General features: G+C 45.3%; 1 protein-coding gene across 2 annotated transcripts in view; it reads right to left on the bottom strand.

Annotated features, from left to right (window-relative positions):
* The window catches only part of ARHGAP6 (Rho GTPase activating protein 6), a 491641-nt gene that overhangs the window by 254690 nt on the left and 224588 nt on the right, over positions 1–12363 (bottom strand). The window contains exon 1 of one of the 2 annotated variants that reach the window (XM_019651220.1): positions 7627–7866. The exons of the other annotated variant lie outside the window; for it this stretch is intronic. Within the exon in view, the coding sequence (XP_019506765.1) occupies positions 7627–7671 (45 nt within the window). The 5' untranslated portion in view covers positions 7672–7866. Of the gene's footprint in view, positions 1–7626; positions 7867–12363 lie in introns of those variants that run through there. 2 annotated transcript variants of the gene reach the window in all.

Below are 12363 nucleotides of genomic sequence, written 5' to 3'. Positions count from 1 at the left end.
CTCACACCCAACTGACTGCACCGAACAAGTTGAAACTTGTCACACACTGTTACTAAGGTTCGATGTGCTGCTTCCCATATTGCAGATCTCTGCCTTTCCATTGGATGGCACTTGGCAGTGCATTCACCGTATTTTGTGATCACAACAGAAAGGCTCTGTGTCACACATCACTTCTGGTACGGCAATTTCTGTCAAATAAAAACGTTATGGTGTGTCCTCATCCACCTCATTCACTGATCTGGCAGCATGTGACTTCTGGCTCTTCCCCGAAGTCAAAATAACCATGAAAGCAAACGTTTTGAATCGATTCAGAACATCAAGGCAGCCACGACAGCACAACTAAAGACACTCACAAAAGAGGACTTCCAGAACTGCTTCAGAAAGTGGCAAGAAAGATGGGATAAGTGTGTTCAAAGTGAGGGGCAATGTTTTGAGGTGGATTAATGGCAATGTGTCTTTTACTGTAATAATTTCTTTTATTTAAACATTCACTATATTGCTTGATCACACCTCATACACTTATGTCAAGGTTTCTCAATCCAGCACCATTGAAATTTGGACAAGGCAGTTGTTTGTTGGGCTGTGCTGTGCACTGTAGGGTGTTGAGCAGCATCTCAGGTTCCTAGCTAGCAGATATCAGTAGCACCCGTTGCCAACTGTGATAATGAGCAATGCCTCCAGGTGTTGCCCAGTGTGTCCTGTTTGAGAACAACTGGCTTAGATTACCTAGAAAATGGATGCTGAGGGAACATACGAGTATTGCCAGACCATGCTACGTAGAGGACACATTCCTATGCCTCTAGTATCCTTAGAGAATTCAGCTGAAATGAACACTCGTTATAAAAGAAAAGACCTCTCTAAAAACCTGTATGACATCACCTCAGAGTTACCTGAGTAAAGTACTGGAGTGTACTCTCCGGGTCCACTTTGCTGCTGAATCCTAGAGTTTGTGCTTCCTGAATGGTAAGTGGTTCCCATGTAAATCAATTAGTGGTTTCTAAACATGGCTGATAACAGAATCACCTTCAAAGCTTTTTCAAAGTATTGATTCCAAGTCCAGGCCTTGGAGATTCTCATTTAGTGAATTGGGTAAAACCCTTGAAGCCAATATGTGTTGCAATTATCAAATGATAATGAGTGAAGTTTTGGATCCCCTGGTGTAACCTAGGTAAAAACACCCAGGCAGCCAGATTCACCTACTCATAGATTATTTATTGGATGCCTACCCCATGCCAGGGCCCACATTAGGCAACGGGGATATGGTAGGAAAAGAAGGACTGGTTCTCTGCCCTGAATAAGCTTACACACCAGTAAGGAGACACAGACAAACAATGAATGTATACCGGGGTGCCAAGAAAATGTATATGCATGACTTGTATTCATCTTTTGTTACCAGTATATATTGAGTATTACAATTTTAATATAGTTTTTTTCCTTTCTTAAAATGTACATATAATTTTTTGGCACCCTCTGTATATAATACCAAGTATTACAAACAACAAAAGCATCAGCTAGTGTGATATGATCAATAGTAATGCAGTAGGGTCAGAAGTATTTTAGAGAGAGCAGTCAGGGAAGGTGACATTTATTTTTGCACCTTGTAGACACACACAAAAAGACCTTCCACACAAAGAACATTGCAGACAGAAGGGACAGTAAGTACAAAAGCATTGGGCAAGAAAGAGCTGGTTACATTTGAAGAACAGAAAGGACAGAAACGTGACTGGGCAGTGGTAAGATGAGGAAGGGTGTTAGGAAGCAGGGAGGATCATATAGGTGGACTTGGAAGGCCAAGGTCATGGATGAAGCTATTACTCTAAGTGTAATGGAAAACAACCAGATAGCTTTGCACACTGAAATGCCACAACTTCATTTTCTTTTCAAAAGATCTCACTGGCCTCAGGATTATAATACAAGGTTACCATGTTGTTTTAGCGAGGATGATGGATGCTGAGTGTTAGGATTTAGGTGACAGCAGTGAAGATGCAAAGAAGACAGATTTGGAAATGACTGTGAAACAGGCCTGGCCTGGTTGGCTCAGAGATTCAATATAGGAGATTCAAGAAAGGTAGGAATCCAGGATGACCTCTAGGAACTCTGGCTTGGGCAACTCACCAAGCAGCCAACCATTTACTGAGACAGGAGAGGCTGAGACTGATACAGTTGAGGAGGGGCAAGTGAGGAATCAAAACCCCAGTGAAGACTGCATATGACTGGACAATAGCATCACAACCAAGTTGAAACTCAAGTGCATGAGGTCCAGGGTTATCACAATGTGAGCAACAGGAAAAGTAAATGATACAAGTTTATTACCAGAAAGGACTCGGCAAAGGGTAGTATTTGTCTTCCTATGTTTGGCGGATAAGTCCACTATGCAACACCCAACCGGAATCTGATTATTTATCAATTAACAGTGCTGCTTAGGAAGTGTTTTGAAGGATGGGCTTCCTAAGATGATGGAGACCAAAGAGGCCACATCCAGGAAAAGCTCTGAGTGCAGAAGAAAAGAAAGCATGTTGGGGGGTGGGGGGTGAAAAAGGTATCCATGATTAGCAGAGGTATGATTTAAGGGGATTTAATAATAATTATTAGTTAATGTTAATATTTATAGTTAATATTAATACAATGTCTTAATCAATGTTAGTTAATATTAAGGGGATTTAATAAGCAAATAAGTGATTTATTTGTAACTTACAAAATTCTTGCTTTTGTGAGGAGACAAGCAATAAGCAAACAGAGTGTTATGAAAGTGAATTCTGGGCCATGCTACTGAATTTCCTAAGATGTCTACATTGGCAGCGCTGATGGATGACAACTGATTCATATCAGCTCAGCCCTGCAACAGTGCCCAGTTCTGGGTGTCTTCGAATTATCAAAGAACATCCTGTCATCAACACCACTGAATTGTGAAGTGAATTTAATAACTTCAAAGTCTTGGAAAAGCCGATGTTCATAGAGAGCAAATTTGGAAACTTTCATATTAGGACCTTAACTGTTTTGGGTGAAGAGACTCCGTTTCAGGGTAAGCAGCTTAGCTCTTCCAGTGAGTTCCTTAGGGAGGGGTTAGGCAGAGCAAGGGAACAGTCAGCATTTAATAACAAGGCTGTGGTCAAGAGCACAGACGGTGGGGTGACCGCACCAAACAGGAAGTGAGGTCAACAACAGAGGAGCTCAGAAGTAGACAGGTCCAAGGGATAAGAATGACTGCATCTTGACAGCTGGAGTCCACAGAGACCAGTGCCAGATCGGAGTCTAAGCCCCTGCTTTTTTACCACACCTCCATGCACAGAACACGCCACCCACCCACACATTTATCTTAGCCAGAGTCATCACGAAACCTTCTCATTGTTCCCCTTTCATAGAAGATGGGGAAAATAGGTGTGTACCTCCAGGGAGTTGCTTGGGGATAATGGCATTTATAAGCTGCTCCAAAGCATCTCTGATAATTTGTTCTAAAACCAAGGCTCAGTAACTCTACTGAAGGAATTTCCATACTTAATTGCATGGGTTGTCATGAAATTCAACATATGTTACATGATCTTGGCAGCCAATCAAGGTTTGTAATGATTTGTTTGTGGCTAATGATAGAAAGCATATGAGGACTGTTGGGAAGGCAGGTTAATGTAATCTTTAACCCAGGCCAAGCGACCTGACTGGAGTCAGCGAAGCAGGAGAATATTGTTAAAGTCGTGATCACGAAAAATGGAGTGAGTCAGTACTCTGCTCTCAGAACTTGTGCTGTGGTTGAGGCTCTCTCTAAACTCGGTGTCAGCCTCTCTCTGAAATTCTGCATGTCCATTGAGTAGCATACATAATACTCATAAGATGCATCATGTCTTCTCAGATCTTCTTATTACACAGTAAATGTCATATATTCTTAAAAAGCATGCATGAAAATCAGATAGACCAGTGAGTCCTGAGTGGGGGCAATTTTGCTCCCCAGGGGATATTTGGCAATGTCTGGAGACATTTTTGGTTGTCATATTTGGGTGCTGGGGGGACACTATGCTACCGGCATCTAGTGGGTAGAGGCCAAGGATATTGCTAAATACCTATGGTGCACAGGACAGCTCCCACCACAAAGAATTAACGTGCCCAAAATGTTCATTCTGCCGAGGCTGAGAAGCCCTAAGAAAGACATGGAGATGTGGCATTGAACTTAACGGATATTAAAAATTTTTTTTCTCTGTACTAGTCCAATTAAAGTGCTATTTGGCCATGCAATTCAACAATATGGATGGTCACATTAAGTCACCAAAGGTACAGTATTTGATTGTTGGTTTATTATGTTGACAAAAAGGGGAGCGAGAAGGCTATTCAGCGCATCAATCTCAGTTATCTAAATGAGTCAGAGAAGCCCTATGCGATCAGAGCACCTGAATAAAGCTCTCCATTCTGGCACCAGCTACACCTGCGCCACCTTGAACTTCACTGCTCTGAGCTCGGAAACAGAAAAACCTGTCTAACCCAGCAGCTGGATTTGAGGCTGAAATTGATACAGACTGTGTCCAAACAGTTTACAGCTGCCATATGACAATGAAGATGAAGGAAGTGTTATTATGATCTGCAGTTTCTCTAGACATGCTGCCAGGAAATCATGGATTCCTGTATGTCCATCCTTGACCCTCATACTCTAGCACTTCTATAGCTCATCCAAATGAAGTCGGGCTGGGTTGATGTCCAACGCACCTCTCAAACATGCCAACTGCTCTCAACCTCCAGTCCAGCTGTCACCCTATTATAGGTCATCTCCTTACATCTCTCCCTGGCCCAAATGCCAGGATGCACCCTGACTCCTCCTCACCCCAGACTCCATCCTGGGACCAGAGCAGGATGTTCAAACTGCAAATCTGACCAAGTCACCAAGGACGACACCCAGCTGGAAGGATGGAGTCACCATAAACTGAATGTGGGAAAACCGTGGGAGGGAAGGTTGGGAGGGGAACATTAGCGCTAACACACATTTTTGTTATGATGATAAAACAAGAAGACAGTTGTGTTATACTTTGGAAAAATGTAACTGATTATGTAAGTGTAGGATGCTCTTATCTACTTAAGTATTTATGTTTCTCTTTGTGACCATTTCAAAAGATGAGTGAGGAATTCATAGCAACTCTTAACATTTTCACTATTTACTTATCTCTTTGGAAAATTGACCAAATAGCTGGCACACAATAGGCACTCAACAAATGCTTGATGAAGAAATAAAATGCAGGCACCAATTCCTTATATGCGGTCTCATCTTGGACAAATGAAAAAAGCACTGAAGGAAGAACATAACATATATTCCCCCTGGATTATATTTCAGAGGAGCAAGAGGTACTAAGGACACATGGAGGGTAATTCTTTTCCAGGAAGGTGCAGACAAACAAGCAAACAAAAGCCTCCAAGACCCCAGGACAATACACAGTGGGGCAAAAACATATTGAGCAAAGTAAGTGGAATATTTGTGCTAACAGGCAAAACAAGCTTTGTAAAATTACCTAAACCTATAAGGGAGAAGCAGAGGAAGAGTGCAGTGTTCTAATCGATTTTAAGCTGTAGACGGTTATGTTGGTATGAAAAGCAATGAATGGGTCACACTAACTGAGGAACATTCTTTTGACTTGTGACCAATACAGAGCTGTCGAATGCTGCTGCTTTATCATTCCACAGTGTGCATGAGAAACTTCAGAGGACCCAGGTGACTTCTGAAAGCCAAGGAATTCCCTCTGGAATCTTCTTTTTTAATAGCCTTAACTCAGAAAATATGGATGTGGTGTTTTGTGCCAGAATAAATGGCCATTTCATCAGCAAATCTTCAGCACACAAGAGGAGACATTAGCATCAGCGAGGCTCTACGTTTACGCTTTTTAGGAGAAATGACACAGCTGAATGAAAATAGTTTTTAAATTGTTTTGTGATGCATCGGGTTTACTGGCACAGTTCAGGCAATAATCATTCACAGAATGAACAGACAAATTCTATTTTTTGTTAGATTAAGGAGCCACTTCTCATCTTTTCTCCCTCACCTTGGAAATGGCATAGGGAGACCTTAGATTACAAATCAAAGGGCACCAGCACACAATTCAAAATCGGGGAAAGGTGATGGGGCGAGATGCTGACTGGGCATAATGAGCCTAGGCTGTAGCTTCTGTGCAAAGAAACCTCTGAGGAAAACAGGTTACCCAAAATACCACGTTGAAAAGCTAATCACTGAGCCCCCAGTGTCTCCAATAAATGAACCAGCATTAGAAGCTGACTAGTGTGTCACTTGCCATTTGAAGGTATGTAACTCTGGCAAAACTAGAGAAAGAGCTGTCATGAGTTCCTAAAATGTTCGCCTGGGAGGGGACCTTCACGGTTTTCTAATTCGGGCCCTCTTTTTTTCCCACCCAGCAAAGTGACTCGGCAGTGGTTCCCCCCGCCCTTAGGCAAACGGCCCCCAGCTGATCCAGAACCCAGCAGGTGGCACCTACCACCCCTGTCCACCTCCACTCCTTTCTTTAAAAATATATTATGTGGAGAGTGTATTTTGGAGAACATGAATTCCAGACCGATAACTACCTTTGCCTTATTATAAATATTGATGATTCTTGTCTTAACTTTCTGTGAGCTTCTCTCCTTTTTAAAGTTGGCGTTCAGCATGTCCAATCTCAACAGTGAAAATCATGTCCAGGAAAACTCAGGAAAGTAGCAGATGACAGAACAACTGCAATGCCTCGTCTCAAAATGACACATCGTACAATTGGAAAATAAACGTCCAAAGATTGTTACTCGAGTAAGCTAACACTACTGCCTGCCCGCTTCCCGGAGGTGGCTTTCAGAATATTCAGAAATAGTCCTCATTCCTCAGAAATAGCTTTCTTTTTTGTTTTATTTTCTCTCTCTCAAAAATAACCTGAATCTAGAACCGATGTGGTGGGTGGTGGATCATTAAACTTGAAATCTCGACTCCTTCTTTAAAGAAGGCAAACCCCGCGAGCTTTTTGCATGCTGTATCCTGCGGGAGCCCAGCGCCCGAGCGCAGTGCCTGGAACACAGTAGGTCCCCAAGAAACAGTTGTGGAATATTTGAGCAGATAAAAGAAAGGCGGCCGACAGAAGAGCTCCTGACATCCTCTTGTATTTATCAGATAATGCGCAACAACCTTCTGTCCCACGACAAATTCGGAGGGAAACGCACACCCTCTTTCCCAGGAGCGAAGCCGCGGCACCCCAACGCACCCAGCAGCATTTCTCCCGCGAGTGCCTTCGCCACACGCTGGGATCACGAAGCCGCCCTGCCTCCTCCCCAGCTCTATTCCCTTCTTGCAGAATATCTGACCGAAGGCTCAATGGGCGAACCTGAGCCCAGCCCCAGGAGCCCCATTTCTCAGCCCTGGCCAGCGAGGCGGCAGCAGAGTCCAACCCCTGGCTGCGAACGCAGTGACCACCGCGGGCTCTGAAGTTGGGGGCTCCCCTTCTAAGGGGCAGCCAGTTTCCGAACAGTTGACACTCGGGGGAGCCGCACGCGGCACCTTCCACTTCACCCTCTGGCCCACCAAGGACCTCTGGGGAGCCATGGATCCCACCAAACACGAGCTGTCCCCTCCCAGGCCGGCCAAGTGGCGCCCCCTGTCGCCTCTGTTTGCGCCGGGACACTCACCGCGTAGTGCAGCTGCGGTTTCTCGCGGCACTCCGGGTCCCCCATGTCGCCACCGGGAAGGGGTGGCGGATCCCCGGGCTCAGCCTGGGGTCGCGGCGCCTTTCTGAGATCCCCTTATTTCACTGCCATCCCGGGGTAGCCCTTGGACGTGAGCCCTGCTCCTTGTGCCCCGAGCGCGCTGCAAAGCGCCCCGGGCACCAGCGTCCCGCCGCGGAGCTGAAGGGACAGGGAGGAGGCAGCGGCGAATGGGAAGGAGGAGGAGTAGTAGGAGGAGGAGGACGATAGGGAGGAGGAGAAGTTGGAGGAGGAGGAGGAGTTGGAGGGGGGGAGGAGGGGGAAAGAGAAGGAGGGGGGAGGCGAGCGAGCGGCAGAGTCAGATGTGATGGGCGGGCGCTTCAGTCCTTCCGCTCCTGCCCCGCCCCTGTAGCGGCTACTGCCGCCAGCTGTTCGGGGCTACAGCGACCCAGCGCGCCCACGACAGGTGTCAGGGCGCCCGGCGCTCCTACCTCTTGCCACCCCGCCCCTGGCCAAGCCGTCAACACCAGCGAGGGCGAGGCTGGGTTTCCAAGAGAGACTTTCACTAACTTGGGAGCCGGCTTCGGGAAGGGCGGAGTTTCGGCGTTTGGAAACCCCTCCTTTGGGAAAGTCTCAACCGCGGGAACCCTAGGAGAGGGCAGGCCAGAAAGGCGCCAAGTAAGGCTGCCTTGGCGGAGCTGCTCAGGGGAGGGAGGCCGTGTCACCTTGGGCAGACTGAGTCCCCGAAGGCTTACAGGACCCAGGCATGTCTGGGGAACCCCATTGGAATGGAGGGAGTCCTGGAAAATCTGCTGGCATGTGAGCACCGGCATTAGTGCCGGACTGGATCAGAGGTGGGGTGGGAGGGCTCAAAGTGCTGCTTCCTGTGTCTTAGTTCTTAGGAGCAGGTAGGAAAACGACATAGCAAGGATTTGGAAATCGAAGAAACATATGCTATTTGCAAATGCTGCCAGGTAAACGAAATCGTTTTTAGCACACACTGGAGGCTAACAGCACCACCGAAACTGCCCTCTGCTCTAAGGTCCCCTCGTGGAAGCCTGCACTTGAAAACCCCGCGGAGAAGAGCACCAGTTCCCTTCCCAGGCCCGGCAATCTGATTTTTGCACAGACTAAGTCCAGACCAAGGCAGACTCTGGGGCCAGAGTGGACACTCCAGGCCCAGCAAAATCAATCAGCCCAAGCCCAAGACGGGTGTCTATCACGTGGAAGATGGATGTATGGGGGGCTTGTGTCAATTCTTCAGGGTCCCGCTATAATGGACTCCCTGAATGGCCCTCCACTTGCTCTGTGTGGGTGGGAGGTAGGAAAATAGGAGTGGCCTCTGTGTTCCAGCGCTTACAATTTGCTTGGACAGAACACCCACTGGCATATAATATTTTAGAACAATTGACAGTATCATTGTAAAGAGCACTGGAACCGTGAAGCTAGGGGTAGGGGTATCCTGAAGTATCTATTGCGCCATAGTCCCATGACAGTTCATCTACTAGATTTGTAGATTATATCTACTAAAATGTATCACGTGCCTACCCTCTGAGCCAGCAATTCCACTCTTAGCTATATAGAAAAATGGGGAGCAATGGCCTCCTGTGTACAAGAACCTTCATATTATCTTCAGGCAGAATCACCAAAAAGGAAATCATCCAAGTGTCCATCAGCAGGTGCATGATGAGCCAACCGTGGTCTATCCATACGACAGAATATTCTTCCATGAAAGGAAAATGCTACCGATGTGCATAACGACATGGATTATTTTCACAAACATCATGTGGAGAGAAAGACATCAGACAAAAGAGGACATACTGTAAAATTCCATTTATTTATTCTGGGATTGAAATTCGAGTGTTGAACTGAAACACCAGTGCGATCTATGATGATAGAAACCTGAACAGTGATTACCAGATGGGGAGGCGGTATTAACCAGGAAGGGGGTATAAGGGATCCTTCTGGGGTGCTGGAAATGTTCTGTATCTTGAACTATATGGCATCTACCCAAGTACACCTCTATAAAAATTCACTGAGAGGTACAGTTCAGATCTGTGAAAAGCACACCCTTCACCATGTGTATTTTATACTAGAATAACCCAAAAAACAAAAATTTAAAATCAATCCCCTGCCTAAAGCAGAAACTTCCATCCAGAGTGCTGCAGTCTTGAGAGTCGATGTCACCGTTTGCCCGTCTCCCTGCGGCCTTTCCTGCCCAGCTCTCCTCTCCCTCTGCTACGAGGGAGGACGGAGCATACCCACGCACCTTGAAGGCACTGCCTGCTCCGAGGCATGTCCAGGCAGAGCTGGAAGTGACACATTGAAGTCCCCTCCTTACTGTCACTCTGCTGTGCTGCTGAAAGCAACCTTTAGAGCTGTGTCATCAAAGACCCCTACAATAAGGCAGAGAACTAGCACAAGCTTCTCCTCGTGGCATCCTTCAGAGCACACAGCTGGGGCACCAAAGGAGGGCATGCATACACAAATGGCCCAATTTAGGGACCTTTGTTTCACTGTGTTCTATGTAGAGAGATGAACTCTCCAGCCTTAGGGCTTCTTCCTCTGTCATACCTGCCACTAAGCCTTCAAAGCTAAAAGCCCCTTTCCCTACAAAAAAGTTTCATTGTATACACAGAGGGTGCCAAAAAATGTATCCACATTTTAAGAAAGGAAAAAACTGTATTAAAATTGTGATACTTAATATATACTGATAACAAAAGATCACGTTTGTTAACAAGTTTGATAACAAGTCACGTTTGACTTCTACAATGACAAGAGGTGCTCAAAGTAGTTCCATCAGCATCCAGACACTTCTGATGACGGCGAAAACTGGCAGACTTCTGTGGTGAGCGTGTAAACTGCTCCAACACCACAGCAGAAGAAGCAGGACTCGTTGCTGTGCGAGGCCTCCCGGGATCTTCCCTTGTGCACAGCACACACAGGACCATGCGTCTCACACTTATCACGAATGCGTGCCATTGTTAGGCGAGTTGGAGGTTCTGTCGCATACTCATGCCTCTATTGTCGTTGTACTTCCACAACGTTCTCGAGTTTCAAATACCACTTCACAATGGCCTTGCGCTCTGCGAATGACCACCGTGCTTCCTCCATTTTCTTTGGCTGTCCTGCCTGTTGCATGGTGACACTAGCATTCATGTAATTAACACCATCTTTTGGGCAAATATCATATTACACATTGCTACCGTAATTCACTTCAACTTCGGGAAGTAATACATAGATGACATCTCTTAAAATGTGTATACATTTTTTGGCACCCCCAGGGTGTGTGTGTGTGTGTGTGTGTGTGTGTGTGTGTGTGTGTAAAATGCAAGGTGGATCCCTGGAATTAAAAATCCTTAACCATAGTCCTTTGATCATTACCCCTGAGTAAGTCACCTCCATGTTAAAATTGAATCATCTTAGATTTTGTTTATATTATGCCTTTGGAAAACATATTAAGTCACTAAACGGCATTATCATAAGCCAACAAATAATCCATCATTCCCAAATTGTGTAAAATAAGTCCTCACTTCATTTCGTTCAGAAGTTCTTAGAAACTGTAACTAAGCAAAACGATATATAACGAAACCAATTTGACCCTAGGCTAATTGGTATAAACAAGAGTTAAGTAACTAAAATATATTTCTGGTCAGAAAAATATCACCAAACTTCTAAACAAACACCCCCAAACACTTCTAATATGAAACTTTCAAATAAAGGTGAGATATATGTACATTTGAGAGAGATGAATAAAACAAGTAAGACAATAACTTTCCAACATGCTTATTCCAGTTCACGGGCCCGGGTGACCAGAGCCTCTCCCAGCAGCTCAGGGTGCCAGGTGGGACCCAACTGGACAGGACGCCCTTCCATCTCAGGGCCTCTCACACCCACCCACTCACTCCGACGGGGACAATGGAGACATGACAGTCACCTCATGTGCATGTCTCTGGGATGTGGGAGGACACCGGAGTCCCCGGAGGAAACCCGCACAGATATGGCGAGAAAGTGCAACCTCCACACAGACAGTGGCCCTGGTGGGAATCCATCTCTTTTTTCTCATCATCGTTATAACTAAACAACATTTAATGAAACAACATCATCCAAGGAACTGCTGTATTTACATTTTAAAAATGACTTCTGCCTGCCAGCATATTTCTTGCTCAATTGTCATTGCTAAATCAGAGTTAAATTTTCAAGTGCAACAGAGTTGTTTTTCTGTATTTGAAAGGTTTGGGGAGTTAGGACAAAACATTTAAGAAATTATTAGTCCATGCGGCAAGACTCTTAAATTTAACCTCAGAGTGAATCATATACCTCTTCAGTTCTCAGTCCACTTGTTCAAGACTCAAGAAGGGACCTAGGCATTTGTGCAGAACTCTAAGAGGTCTGTGAAAACTTAAACAGTTGGAATTCCACACATTGTTACTATTTGCTATTGAGTTGTATGAGTTCTTTATATATTTTGGATAGTAACCCCTTATCAACTATATGGTTTACAAATATTTTCTCCCAGTCTGTAGGTTGCCTCTTCATTTTGTTGATGGTTTCCTTAGCTGTGCAGAAGCTTTTCGGGTTTATGTAGTTCCTCTTGTTTATTTTTGCTTTTGTTGCTTGTGGTTTTGGTGTCATGCTGATCGATAATTCTTTGCTACAGAGGCTGTCCTATGCATCGTAGGATATTTAGCAACACTCCTGGCATCTATCCTCTAGATGCAA

The sequence above is a fragment of the Hipposideros armiger genome, unplaced genomic scaffold, assembly GCF_001890085.2.
Source record: "Hipposideros armiger isolate ML-2016 unplaced genomic scaffold, ASM189008v1 scaffold_155, whole genome shotgun sequence".
Taxonomy (NCBI): domain Eukaryota; kingdom Metazoa; phylum Chordata; class Mammalia; order Chiroptera; family Hipposideridae; genus Hipposideros; species Hipposideros armiger.
This window is presented reverse-complemented; position numbering and strand designations above follow the sequence as displayed.